General features: G+C 35.5%; 1 protein-coding gene across 12 annotated transcripts in view; it reads left to right on the forward strand.

Annotated features, from left to right (window-relative positions):
• tnika (TRAF2 and NCK interacting kinase a) overlaps positions 1-14,282 on the forward strand; it is a 159,626-nt gene that overhangs the window by 137,101 nt on the left and 8,243 nt on the right. For all 12 annotated transcript variants that reach the window (XM_087238840.1, XM_087238829.1, XM_087238830.1 and 9 more), the window contains 9 exon segments: positions 36-141; positions 244-387; positions 2,803-2,905; positions 3,158-3,328; positions 3,417-3,560; positions 4,645-4,779; positions 6,505-6,605; positions 6,800-6,949; positions 10,460-10,619. In XM_087238840.1, coding sequence (XP_087094966.1) covers positions 36-141; positions 244-387; positions 2,803-2,905; positions 3,158-3,328; positions 3,417-3,560; positions 4,645-4,779; positions 6,505-6,605; positions 6,800-6,949; positions 10,460-10,619 — 1,214 coding nt within the window.

A 14,282-nucleotide genomic window follows, 5' to 3' on the forward strand; every position in this document is an offset into this window, starting at 1 on the left:
GATCTTTTGAAGTTTGTCATATTTGTCTCCCTCAGGCCCTCCGTTCAAGGAAATAATGAGTCGTTCACGAGCAGCCATGATGATTCCCTCACTGACTCCTACAATGATGAGTCTAAAGATGGGACACTGAGGATGCGAGAGGTAAGATGCCATCAAATGTCACATTGGGTGCTATTTTAGATGCTGTGTGCACTTCTCTCTCGCTTCTCAAATGTTTCAATTTGAGTTTGTTATTCTGTGTAGAACAATGAGAGGCAGCGCTTAGGCCATGGCGAGAGCAATGGCTTTGCAGGCCATGGAAACCTACCAGACCTCCTGCAGCAGAGCCACTCTCCATCCGGAACTCCAACAGGCCTCAATTCCCAAGACCTGGACTCTATGGATGAGGTAAATAACATTTTGGACTAAATAGGACTTGTTAGATTTTGATAGCTCTTCTATCCTCCTTTCGTGATGCGTTTATATTCTTAGACTCTCGAGAAATATTCATCATCAGTCATTTTGTCAGAACTCGTTGTCTGTTAAAGGCACAGTATGTAACTTTTGTCATAAGGTGGCTTGTATTCACAATAAACAAAGGTGTAGTTTCAATACACTTAACTGTGAAATCATGGGAGTTGTCGTTTTTATTGCATCCCATGTAACTCCTGCAGAACTCCTGTTCATGGATGAGCTAAAGTCTACTAAAACGCACAACATATTAAGGCATCTTTTGGTGTTTCTTGATTTCTATAAAAACAAACCTGGAAATCGAGGATGTATAAAATCATTAGCATTCCAACACAGGACTCAGTTTGTGTTACTAGTTAAAATAGCTTATTTCTCTGGATTTAAAGTCAGGCTGACAGCAAAATATCAGCCACTGTACTAGTGTTTTTGGATATTTTATTGAAAGAAATTGTAATTAATGTGCCTTTAAACACCATTTGTTTGATTTTATAATATTTCTCTTTATTTTGATACCCTGGGGAAGATTTGGGGATTTGGTTAAACCAAATTTAGTTCTGAAGTTTTTGTTGAAAATAATGAATCTTAAACATCTGGAAGTAACTAAGCCTGGTACAGTCCTATCAACACTTGACATGACAAGATTCCAGCAACAAGCAAGTTGGCTGTCTGCACCAAACCCAACATGACAGAAACATTTAAATGCCAGCCAATGCACTCCCAATGAAATGGTAAAGGATTTCAATCCTTTTTTTTTTTATAATCTAATTAATACTTTTTAAACCTCTTTAACATTATCAATATGCTACTGTGTGACTGAAGTTGTTGAGCCACGGTTCTGATTTTCATTTTCAAACCGTCATTAAATTTAGTATCAGTTTTTATTTTGTTTTTAAGGTCTGAGGTGAACTATTAGCTGCTGTTTTCCGTGGTATGACAATAAATATCTCATAAAAGTGTGTTCAAACTCGCACTGGTAGCATTTAACACTGAATCAAGCACCTAATCTGTACTTGAGCTGGTCTTTTTCATAGTAGTATATGCTGTTCTTCTGCCGTTATGTTGCAGAAATTTAAAGCATTTTTAAAAATAGAAATTTCACACATTCCGGTCATAGATGGTTAGGACAAAAGAATCCTTCTAACATGGAAAAGATACATTTTATCGCATCACAGCATCTCATCACATGTTGTTAGGACATAGTGTGATTTTAAACAATACAGCCATAGGATTTGGCTTGACGTTCTTTCTTTTCATTCATAAACTTTTGTACTTATTTACAGTGTTGGGGAAAGTTACTTTATCTCTTTCAGCACTTGCTGGATTTTTCATCTTTTTTTAAATAGAGGAGCTTTACAATAAAGAACTCACTGTATAACCTTTATTTAACTTAAAAAACAAAACAAAAAAAATCCTTGGAGAACTTTGTGACCCCAGAGCTTTACATGCCTTATATATAGATTAATAAAAGTTTGAAGCAATTTGTTTAATTTAGTACTAATTTAGTACTTTTTGTCTTATTAAAAAGTAAAACCACTGTCCATTCAGACAATCCTTATTTCTTTTTTTTACATGTTTTCAAAATAATGAGAATATTTCTATGCAGATATGCAAGGTTTTCCTGGATTCTCTCATTGCTTGCAGGATTTAACCTGATTGATTATTTTAATACAGCAATTTTTAAAAAGAGAATTAACTAAACTAAAAAGTAACTTGGGAGACGCAGTGGCGCAGTAGATAGTGCTGACGCCTCACAGCAAGAAGGTCGCTGGTTCGAGCCTCAACTGGGTCAGTTGGCATTATTGTGTGGAGTTTGCATGTTCTCTCTGCGTTCATGTGGGTTTCCTCTGGGTTCTTCGGTTTGAAAACAAAATGAATGAATGAAAAAAGTAGCTTGCATCACATTAAAAAAAAAAAAGTAAGTCAAATAATACTTAAGTTTGAGAATTAATGCGTTGCTTTACTCGTTACTTAAAATAATATTGATATGTAACCCATTACAAGTAACGCGTTACCCCAACACTGCTTATTAATACAACAAAATATTCTGCAGGCTGCAAACATTTTATGAATGCACTCAAAAACACTGGCTCCAACTGTTTTTAAAATGCTGGTAGGGAGAGAGTTAAGATTTTCATAGCCCTGTCAGAAGCATTATTTACTGATTCACGGTCGAATGTGAAAGTCTAAAATTTCCTGCTGAGTCATAGAAATCAATTTGTCTGTCCCATCTATTATCTAAACCGAGCGATTGCACTTCTGCAGTATTGTTAGCCCCAGGCTGTTTTTCTCTGAATGCCTGCTATTAAATCACTTCACTGGAGCTGATATGGTACATTTGTTGTGTTTTATCAGTTTGGTCTTGGCGGTGGTTCGAAAGCTTCTTTCACTCCTTTTGTGGACCCACGAGTGTATCAAACCTCCCCCACAGACGACAACGATGAGAGCTCAGCAGCCGGTAAATATACAAATCACAAAAACGCATCTTTTATCACCGCCTACAACAATAAAAGGACAAACATTTATGGAAAGTTCTACATTTGGGATGAAATGGGGTTTAAAATGGGTTTATTCGGAGCATTAAATTAGATAAAAGCATTTCAATATAATTTGGCGGTCTCTTGCTGAGTTTGGTTCTTGTCCAGGTTTCCAGTGATGAATGAAATGCTCCATCCTTTATATTGTATAATGTGTTTTCTGAACTCTACAGCTATGTTTGCGAATGAGCTGTTGCGTCAAGAGCAGGCCAAACTGAATGAGGCCCGCAAGATCTCTGTGGTGAACGTCAACCCCACCAACATCAGACCTCACAGCGACACGCCAGAGATCCGCAAATACAAAAAACGCTTTAACTCCGAGATCTTGTGTGCTGCTCTATGGGGTACGTCAGTTTGTGTCTGATTATTTGATGCCCTTTTCGGGTGGTCTGCGTACATTGATGTAAACTTTCGTTTTTTTTGCATGCCCAGGTGTTAACCTCTTGGTGGGCACTGAAAATGGTCTGATGCTGCTGGATCGTAGCGGTCAGGGTAAGGTTTATAACCTCATCACCCGCAGACGCTTTCAACAGATGGATGTGCTGGAGGGTCTAAATGTCCTGGTCACCATATCAGGTTTGTCTCATTATAAAAGAGCTGTGTTAGGTCACCCAAGTTGATGTTTTAGAGTCATGTAGTAAGAATTAGGGCTGCACAGTATATAATTTCAGCATCAATATTGTAATGTGTGAATCTGCAATAGTCACATCACAGGATCTGCAATGTCAAGCTGGGATTATAGTTGATCAGCATTACCATTCAGGATGTGATTTGTGGAGTCATCGCAAAGTTTAACCATAAAAAAAAAAGAGTGAAAGGTTTTCACTTGGATGTTTTAAGACCTGTGACTGTTTATGATTTAAGCAAACTTAAATCAAAAGATTATAAATGTAAATAAATCAAAATGAATTGTATTTAATTATTTATACAATGTGGATTCTACACTATAGTGTTATTTTATCTATTGTTATAACATTTCTGCACATCAATTCTATTAGATTCCACAGAAAACCATACAATTATTTCGTATTTGTTTAAGTTTATTGTTCTTTATGCAGATACTCCTCTACAATCCCAATCAGTGTAAGCATATGAATTTATTCCAAATAAAGTTATATGTGATCTTGTGAACTTCATATTGTCATATATTCATCATATTCATGTATATCACGATACGCCTATTGTAATATCACAGACAAAATAAATATCACAATGTCAGTTTTGTCCAATATTGTGCAGGGCTAGTAAGCGGAGATTATTGTTCCTAATTTATTTAAAGGTATAGTTAAAATTTTTTCCAAAACTGTTTTTTTCTTATGTTGATCGCAAATGAAGACATTTTGAAGATTGTATCTGGTTACCACTTACTATGACTTTTTTTTTTTCTTTAATAGGGATATCGGTTTCTAACATTATTCAAAATATCTTCTTTTGTGTTAAACAGAAATAAGAAACCTTTATAAATATTTGGAACCACTTTTTTTCCATTTTTGGTTAAATGTGCATTTAGGGTTACTGAGGAAATGTCCTCAAACCAATATGACATAAAAGAAACTTCCCTCCCCCTAAAATGTTATTGAATCTGGTGGCATCTTTTTGGGATACACATATTTTGTTTTAAGCTAATGACATTAACATGTCTCATCATTATTTATTGCAGGGAAGAAAAATAAGCTCCGTGTGTACTACTTGTCATGGCTAAGAAACCGAATACTGCACAATGACCCGGAGGTGGAGAAGAAGCAGGGCTGGATCACTGTTGGTGAACTCGAAGGCTGCATCCACTATAAAGTTGGTATGTGAATTATATTTATAAAGGGTTGTGGCAGTGAGATTTTGTACCAATAAACACTTAAGCATTTAAGTTAATTATTGAAGCATATTTGAATAAATTAAGATACATCTCAATTAGGTTTTTAGTTAAATATTTTCAGAAAATATTAAGTGTGGTGTGATTTTTAACTTGTCAATATTGTTGCTTAAAAAAAAATGGACCCAACTTTTTAAAACATTTCAATATTAATTTTATTTCATAATTTTAGTAATGTTAGCAGTATATTTGACAATTGGATTAGCTGCAATTTATAGTAGTTGGTATTGTAAAGTAACAAAATACAAATACTCAAATTACTAACGAGTAGTTTTTCTGAGGAAGTGTACTTTACTAATTAGTTTAAAATGTGTCATGTTTAGTGCTGTATCGGCTGTACTTTTACTCCCCTATGTTCCTTCAACCTGTAGTTTTACTAATATTTTTATTATATTTGGCTAAGTAAAATAATTAGTCCTGTGATTCCTGTTCAATCAAATCATGAAAAATTGCATCACACTGAAGACATGGTCGCTTTATATATGCGCCAAACATGTACAGTGTGGAAGCATTAAAAAGAGACATAATCATTACAAGTAATGACAGAGAGACTGTTTAGATGATGATGATGAATATGGACTGAAATGGCATTAACCAATAACTAAATGCACTACAGAATGTTTCGTTTTCACACACATTGCATGTAAACGCATCAACCTTTCACAGTGTAATACTCATTCTCACTACGCCTTGATTACTTTTAAAAGGGTTATTTTTTACTCACACTTATATTTACAACAGACACTTTTAATCTATTTACACTACACTTTTAGGTGAGTACTGGTTCTTTTACCTACATTTATCAGTACTTTTTCTACCACTGATAGTAGCAGCATATTAGCCAAAGTGAGTCTGTATTTAGTTTATTTTCAATTGATGTATTAATAAAGTGTAATGCATACTTGTTTATTTCATGTTATATTATTTGATTTAAAATATTATGCATGAATATAAAAAATATAGCAGCTTGTAAGACCATGTTAGCCTACTTTTTGTGCACACTTCTATGATAAAGCGGTCAAACGATCTTGTCTTGGGCTGTTTCTCAATATGCATTCTTCAGCGATTTTGCGTATTCGTGTTCTTGTGTAACTTCATCAAAAATCGCCAAAGGTCATTTTTAAAACTAAAGCCCGCAAGAACGAAAGATGCCTGAAAGTTCCTGGATAAGATACAGACTTGAGCACCAAAGTAGCTGGAGAAGTCATTGCGACTGCATAAAGGAGGTGGAAAGTGCAGCATTTTATAGAGATTTATTAAGTTAAGAGATGGAACTTGATATGACATGGTGAAAGTAAGCATTACCATGAAAATCTTTATAGGCATAAACACACTAATGGTGTTTATTTGCGGAAATAAAGTTTGTATTAACATCTGATCTGGAAAGAATGATCTTCACAAGAATGCAAGTGCATTCTCTCTGTTCTTGGTATTGAGAAACAGCTTTGGTAGTGTTAGGGTGGTCTGAGGGTGTTAAATCAGAGACAGTACAGTAGGCTAATAGATACTAAATCTTGTAGATTGTCATTCTGGTTGCCTCTCAGTGCACAGAGAGGCCCAGCGGGACATGGTCTGCTTCCTTGTTATAAATATGATAGACTGCAACTGTGAGCTGCAGGTAACTGAACGCACGGTTTACTTTGTTTTCAGTGAAATACGAGAGAATCAAATTCCTGGTGATTGCACTGAAGAACTCGGTAGAGATTTACGCATGGGCCCCCAAGCCGTACCATAAATTCATGGCTTTCAAGGTATGGTGCTCTAAGAACATTTTCTCATCTCTCAGTTGTTCTCTGCATTTCTTTCATGTTTGCTTTTCTGCCTATTTAGCCAGTTTGTGACAGAATCATTTGTAAAGGGTAAAAATGCCTTTGAGGTTTGCGTGCATTAACTGCCTGTTTATCCAATTGTTAAGTCTTGACATGCATCTCTTTCTGCCTGGCAGTCGTTCACAGAGCTGCAGCACAGACCTCAGCTGGTGGACCTCACAGTAGAAGAGGGTCAGAGGTTAAAGGTCATCTACGGCTCTAGTGTGGGCTTTCACGTCATCGATGTGGATTCTGGAAGCCCCTACGACATCTACATACCGTCACATGTAAGTGATGTGATTGTAAATATTATCAACTGAACAAAAACAGTAGTTTCATACTGAATAGTGCTGCAATTTTATTGTGAAAATAAAATCACTTGATAAACTAAATAATTAAGACATATAGGAAGTATTTACATGTGTTGACACTTTTCTGAGGTAGGTAAGAGAACTCAAAAGGGCGGCAAGTTAAGGAAATCTGTTCATATAAAAAGCATCAACAAATAGAGAAATAATTATAATCAGCTTGAAAACACTTGCGCACACAAATTCTCACAACACATGCAAATACAGAAATATGCTGCAAATAGCACAGATCACAACAAAAATGTGCCGGGGCACCATAATAAGTAACAAACCCAGCTGCTTCCTGTTTTGAGTGGTGTTTCAGGGATCTAAGAGGTGAGTTTTCTTTTTGTGTTTATTTATTTAAAACATTCTGATATTGTGTTTTTTTATGGACTTTTAATTCTGGTAGTATGGACTTTATTTTGAATGTTATTACTCAATACAAAATAATTTTTACTTTCACATCATCAATGTGAATTCTGGAAGCTCCTATGACATCTTCATACCATCACATGTAGTAAGTGATGTGTTGTAAATGTTATAAAATGAACAAAAATAGTAGTTTCATACTAGGTAGTGCTGTGGTTTATTATAGAAAAAAATCACTTGATAAACTGAATATTTTTTTAATAAAGACATTAATAAAGTTCCCTGATGCAATGTGAAGATCTAAATGTATTTACATGTGTTGACACTTTTCTGTGGTCTCCGTCAGAGCTCAAATGCGCTGCAAATTAAGAAAATGCATTCAAATAAAGAAAAAACATCTACAAATAGAGAAAACATTTTAATCAGCTTGACAACATTTGCGAACACAAATCTTGTGTTCGCAAATGTTGTCTAAGAGGGGAGTTTTACTTTTTTTCTGTTTGTTTATTTTAACGTCCTGATAATATGGTTAGTATGGACTTTATTTCAAATGTATTTACTCAATACAAAACAATTTTTACTTTCACATCAATGATGTGGATTCTGGAAGCCCCTATGACCTCTACATATCGTCACATGTAAGTGATGTGTTCGTAAATGTTAGTGCTGTGATTTTATTATGAAAAAAATAAAAAATAAATCACTTGGCAAACTGAATAATTAAAACATATAAGAAGTAACCTGATGCAACGTGAAGATCTAAATGTGTTTAGATGTGTTGACACTTTTCTGAGGGAGCTCAGAAAATATTTGAATCAGCTTGACAACACTTGCGCACACAGATTCTCACAACACATGCAAATACAAAAATAGGCTGCAAATAGAACAGATCACAACAAAAAATGTGCCGGGGACCATAATAAGTGATGAACCCGGCTGCTTACTGTTTAGAGTTAGTCAGGGATCTAAGAGGTGACTTAGTTTTTTTTCTGTTTGTTTATTTTAAACGTTCTGATAGTATGATATGTATGGACCTTTAATTATGGTAGTGTGGACTTGATTTCAAATGTAAAAACTTAAATATATAATTGCAATTACTCAATACAAAAAAATACATGTATGCGACCTTTCACACTGAGCCCAAAGAGACAAAGCAAACCAAAAACATAGCTGTTGACAAATTCAGAACTGACTGACTATGTTTACATGGACATCAGTAGTCGACATATTTGCCTTGTTCAGAATAAGGCAATAATATAATTAAAGTGTTTACACAAGTTGGTTTTTGAATGTTCCTTTCATGATCCTGTTTTACATGTTATAGCACATAGATCGATTAACGTCATTGTGTCACCATGCTATCCACATTCCTCTGGAGTTTCATGTAATTTCAGGTGTTTCGCTCTTAATTTTTCGACTTTACCTGCAGTTTGGCACTTTCACTTTCATTCAGGAACATTTCATGTGTGCCCCCCGTGACAAACAACATAATGGAAGCGATTATGAACTGCTGGAAGAGTGCAAATATAATTTGATACAGCACACCTTATATGAAAAAAAATCCGTATTTCATGATACTTGTGTCAAATAGCTGTGTGTGTATGGACTATCCTGTTACAAATTGCGGTGAAACGTCCTACATGATGTAATAGTCTGATTAATGTGTTTACATGTCTGTACTGCACTTAAAGACAGCAACTAAAATCTAAACACTCCACATGTCTCAATTCCATTTCTGATTAGTCTGATTATTAATCATATTAAATTAATCAAAAATTGCTGTTTATGTGATACTCTTAATCAGAGTATTGTCTTAAGCATATTAAAATAGGTTTATTGGTGTTCATGTAAACATATTGCAAATTTGCATCTCATAAAATGCTTTTCTTGATTTTACACCAGAAACACAAACTACCATGTTTCCAGTTTAATAAAATATTAAACTAACCATTGATTCATATTCTCTTGGCAATTTACTCAAATGTTAACGAATAAAAAAGATCTGTTCTCCAGAAAACTCAGAAAACATAGAAAACTTGTGTTTTTTTTTCATTGTGATTGATCATGTACGTTGTGAATAGAGGTTAATTGTTTTGGTTTAGGAGCATCAAACATTTACTCACTTTAATCATGCTCAGCCTAAACAGACTTTTGTCTTGTGGGAAGTTAATATTGAATTTCGACAGTTTTGCCACAATCCCCAGTTAATTTGTTTTCCTGATACAACACAAATAATTGTATAACTACAAATGAAACATGAATGCACCTGTTTAGACCTGTGTTCATCTCACCGATAACAGGCTGTGGTTTGGCATCTGGAAAAACACAATTTAGCTGTGCTTCTGGTTAGGGGATCCAGTTACAGGCAACATCCTCTCAATTGGTTCAGATGTTCCCTTGGCAGTGTTGCTCTTGGGGGTTGTAGTCTAATCTTGGTGAAATAACATGTGCCTCCACATGTTATGTTCCCTTCACGGCATTTGAAAGTGTGAAAAGCGATTTCAGGAAGGCAGAAGCTATTTTTAGACCAATTCATGAAGAAGCGGTTAAAATAATGAGCTGAAATTGTAATGATATTCATCAAATGAGAAATAATGTTCTATCTGTCTAATAATGTGTTTAAGCGGAAATATGCTTAAATATATGTGCCAAAATTAGTTGAGCAATTTATTGCATTTTTTCCTTGTGTACATTTTTAAAAAATAAAGCTTCTTTAGTGACATTGATAGTTCAATGATGAACATTTGATGTCTGTGGAACAAATATTATTTAAATTCAAAAAGGTTCTTTAAATTAGTAGTTTATCTTCAGATAATAAAAAAAATGCTTATGAATTTTTCATTAAAAATTTTATTCATTTTTAATGAATTTTTAATGAACCAAAGAAGTTCTTATATGACACCAATGCAAATACTTCTTTTAATGTTTCTTTTTTTGTTTTTTGTTTTGTTAATAGTGCACTTTTGCAGTACATTCCCTTAAATTCCCAGTAAACATTAATGAACAAGATTGGAAAATGTGGCCCTCTACTGGTCTCCTTTAGCACTGCAGCCTGTAACATCTTTTTTTCTTCCTTAGATTCAGAGCACTGTGACTCCTCATGCCATCGTGGTGCTTCCGAAGACTGATGGCATGGAGATGCTGCTGTGTTATGAAGATGAGGGCGTTTATGTCAATACCTACGGCAGAATCACCAAGGACGTTGTCTTGCAGTGGGGAGAGATGCCCACCTCTGTTGGTAAGTCTGCCACAATGACATATGTCATACTGTAGTTGGTGCTATATTTGTTTTAGGACTTACTTGCAGTCATTTAAAAAACTATGTTTTATAAAGCAGGATTTAAAGCTTGATTTAGGCGATGCAGTGGCACAGTAGGTGGTGCTATCGCCTCACAGCAAGAAGGTCGCTGATTCGAACCTCGGCTCAGTTGGCTTTCTGTGTGGAATTTGCATGTTCTCCCTGCGTTCGGGTAGTCCGGTTTCCCTCAAAGTCCAAAGACATGTGGTACAGGTGAATTGGGTAGGCTAAATTGTCCGCAGTTTGAGTGCATGTGTGTGTGTGGCTGTTTCCCAGAAATGGGAAAAGTTATATGCATAAGAGATGGGTAATTTATATGAATAAATTAGACTTGGACATGCTATGTTATGTCCACATGCCTCCTCATTCATTTCACTTTTTGTGTGTCGTGTTTGAGCTTGCTCAATGAGCATGAGCAAATGTGTCATGGTTTTATAGTGGTGTTTAGAGTATATTGCAATTAGTTTTTATTTCACATGACTTTTCAGAGCTCAAAATGAAGGATTTACCAAAATCTGGAGGAGCTCTTGAAAGCAGCAGGACTGTGGGTGCATAAGCATAATTTTTTGTCTAGTCTATTTGAAAGAGAAGCGATCACAGTTGCGTTTCCAGACACGGTTGCTTCATGAAAGAAAACAGGAGCGCGCACGCATTTTAAACGGTCACGCGATTCTCTTCAGCTGTTATTTTTGTCAGTCATGCTGCTTCAAGATTTTAAGATGGCAACTGCACGCATATTGGGTCATCCTTATAGTCGAAACCTGTTTTTAAGAAAACTACAATTTAAAAGTTATTTTCAATCAGCCAAAGTGGCTAGTGGGAGTGTCCATCTAACCCGCCAAAGCTGAAATCTACCCGCATTTAGCGGGTGTTAATGTCAAGCAGTGGTTCTCAACCATGTTCCTGGAGGACCAACAACACTGCACATATCTATGGCTGCGTCCGAAATCGCGTACTACTCGCCTACAAACTCTGAAAACTGAACTGACACTGTTTCAATTTACTATAATCTTCTATGTTAAGCTGCTTTGACACAATCTACATTGTAAAAGTGCTATAGAAATAAAACTGAATTGAATTGAATCGAGTAGGTACTTCATTTGAATTTAAATTTACTAAACGACCATTAGAAAAGTACACTTTATATAGTAGTAATGTGAGTGGTATAAATGGAGCTCGGACGTATACATCCGCCATTTATCATTATCGCGTGACCTACTTGCATCAGTTGCGTTGCATCACTCCCATTTATGAATTCTCCCACATGGCATCATGGGATAGCATAGAATCAAGGGGATACATACTTAATAATCTTTATGAAAGTAGTTGGACATTCTGATACTCCATGCATTCTGTTTTCCAGAACTGGTTTTAGTGTGTGATTTCGGACCCAGCCATTGTTTCCTTACCCAAACACACCCAATTCAGATCCTCAGCTCAATAGCAGAGACTACTCGATCTGCAAAAGGTGTGGGAGGTTAATGAAGCATGCAAAACATGTAGTGCTGGTGGTTGTCCAGGAACATGGTTGAGAACTACTGGATTAAAGCATATTTTTTTAACTAGAATTCCAAAATTAGCCAGCAATAGGATACTATGTTTAATTATATATTTATTAGTATAACATCCATCTGCCATGTTGTTGATTAGATATTAACATATTTAGATGAGTCTCTTGTGACCACTTGGGTTCAGATTTTATTGAGAGACTTCTGTCTTTTTGGTCAGGTTTTAATGAGAAGCACACTTACTAGTAGGAAGAAAGACAGCTGGATACTTTTTACCTTTAAATTTGAATATATAAATGAGCTCACATATTGCTGTATAATGTAACAATGGACCTATTTGAGTGTGTTTCTGTACCCTTCACTGCTGTGGAAGAGAAAACAACCATATTGACCATTGAATGACTCTTTATTCTATTCATCAAGTCAGCTAGAGAATATGTAGCGTATTGTCTGTATTGACAGATATGACCATGATCCACGGTCGCAGTGGCACTGAGGTCCAATCGGCCTCTATTGCAGTGTGCGTTTGTGTTAGCTTGCTCTGCTAGCAGCACATGGGCAGGGCTTGAGGGATCTGCCAGCGACAGTAGTGCATCGAAACAACAAAGGGCTGCTTCACATCCTCTGCCTTATGGGAAAAGATAAAAGTAGTTCACCCAAAGTTCAAAAACAATCCAACTTGGCTTCAGCTTCGCTCATATTTTGAGAAGTATGAATGTAGGTGTGTGTGTCTGTGTGTGTGAGAGAGAGCTTTTTGACTAACATGAGCTGGAGGATTTTGGGCTTTTGGCAGACTTTATCATATATAATAATCTCAGTGGGGGAAGTGTTTGGGCAGAGCTCCTCACGTTTGGCAAGCTGTAATGATTATTTGTGTTGCTCGCGGACAGAATTATTCCGTTTTGCGCCATTCCTATGCAATGCTCACTAATCGTCATGTTGGCTTACTGTTTATAAAGAAGTCATGGAAGACATTCCAGGGAGGTCACAATGGGCTATAAGCACAGCTAGAGTTATTCAGTCAATGATGAACTTCCAGTGAAAGGTTTATGTGACTATTTTCAATTTCATAAGGTTCCTATTACACTATCAATGTTGTAATGTATTTAAAAAATAATCAGTTAAATAGACTAAACCATCCATTTGGTTGTTAATGAGATGAAAAGCCAATTAAAAGCAGGCTCTGTCTAGCAGCAGGCTAGCGCAGAAACTGATTGAAAATACTGTGGTAAAATTAATTTCCATATTTTAAAGACATGGTGTGGTAAAATATAATTTAATGCAGTGCTTCATGTTTGGTCGGAGACCCACTTTATATTATCTCTCAGCCAGGCAGTGAAGATCGCCGTTTTTTGTTTTTTTTTAATCAGATCTTAAACATGGCGATTTGTATGGGATGACAATTCACCGGAAGCCGTTGGGTTGGCTGACTGAAATTAAAAGTCAGTGTGCATATACCTCATTTGCTTTTTGTAGAAAGAAAAGTGAGCATTTTATTAAAAACGTAGTAGTTTTTGAAGCGATGTATTTTATATTATACGTAGTATTAGAATCGTAATTTACAGTACATGACCAACCGAGACAATTTCTAAAAATGTCAATAGAGGCCATTTTATTATACTTTCAACATCAAAGTTCTAAATAAATTTTAAAAAGGCTTATTAATCCCAACCTATGTGTAGATTTGTGTGTCTGTGTGTGTGCATATGCGTATAGGTATAGCTATACCTAGGGCCACATGGAATCTGCCGACATTTTTTTTGCTATTTCTGCTGAGAATTTCGGTAAAAGTCTGTGGATTTCTGCGGAATTATTTTGGGAGTATCATAACTAAAACCTTAATATATGAAATAAAAAAATAGTATCTTTTTAACTTTTATTTCATGTCTAAAATGCAAATCCAATTAGATTCACTTTATTTGGTAAATAAAGCAAGTTTGTCATATAATATATCTAGTAAAAGACAGAAAATGTTACTGTACAAACTGCATTGTACATAAATCAGATGAACATTTTCACATTAGTCAATGATATTACTGAAATTAATAAAAAAATGGAAAACATATGAATTTACACATTTACTCAAGTAAATAAA

This window comes from Danio rerio, chromosome 2 (genome assembly GCF_052040795.2).
Source record: "Danio rerio strain M-AB ecotype USA chromosome 2, GRCz13ab, whole genome shotgun sequence".
NCBI lineage: Eukaryota > Metazoa > Chordata > Actinopteri > Cypriniformes > Danionidae > Danio > Danio rerio.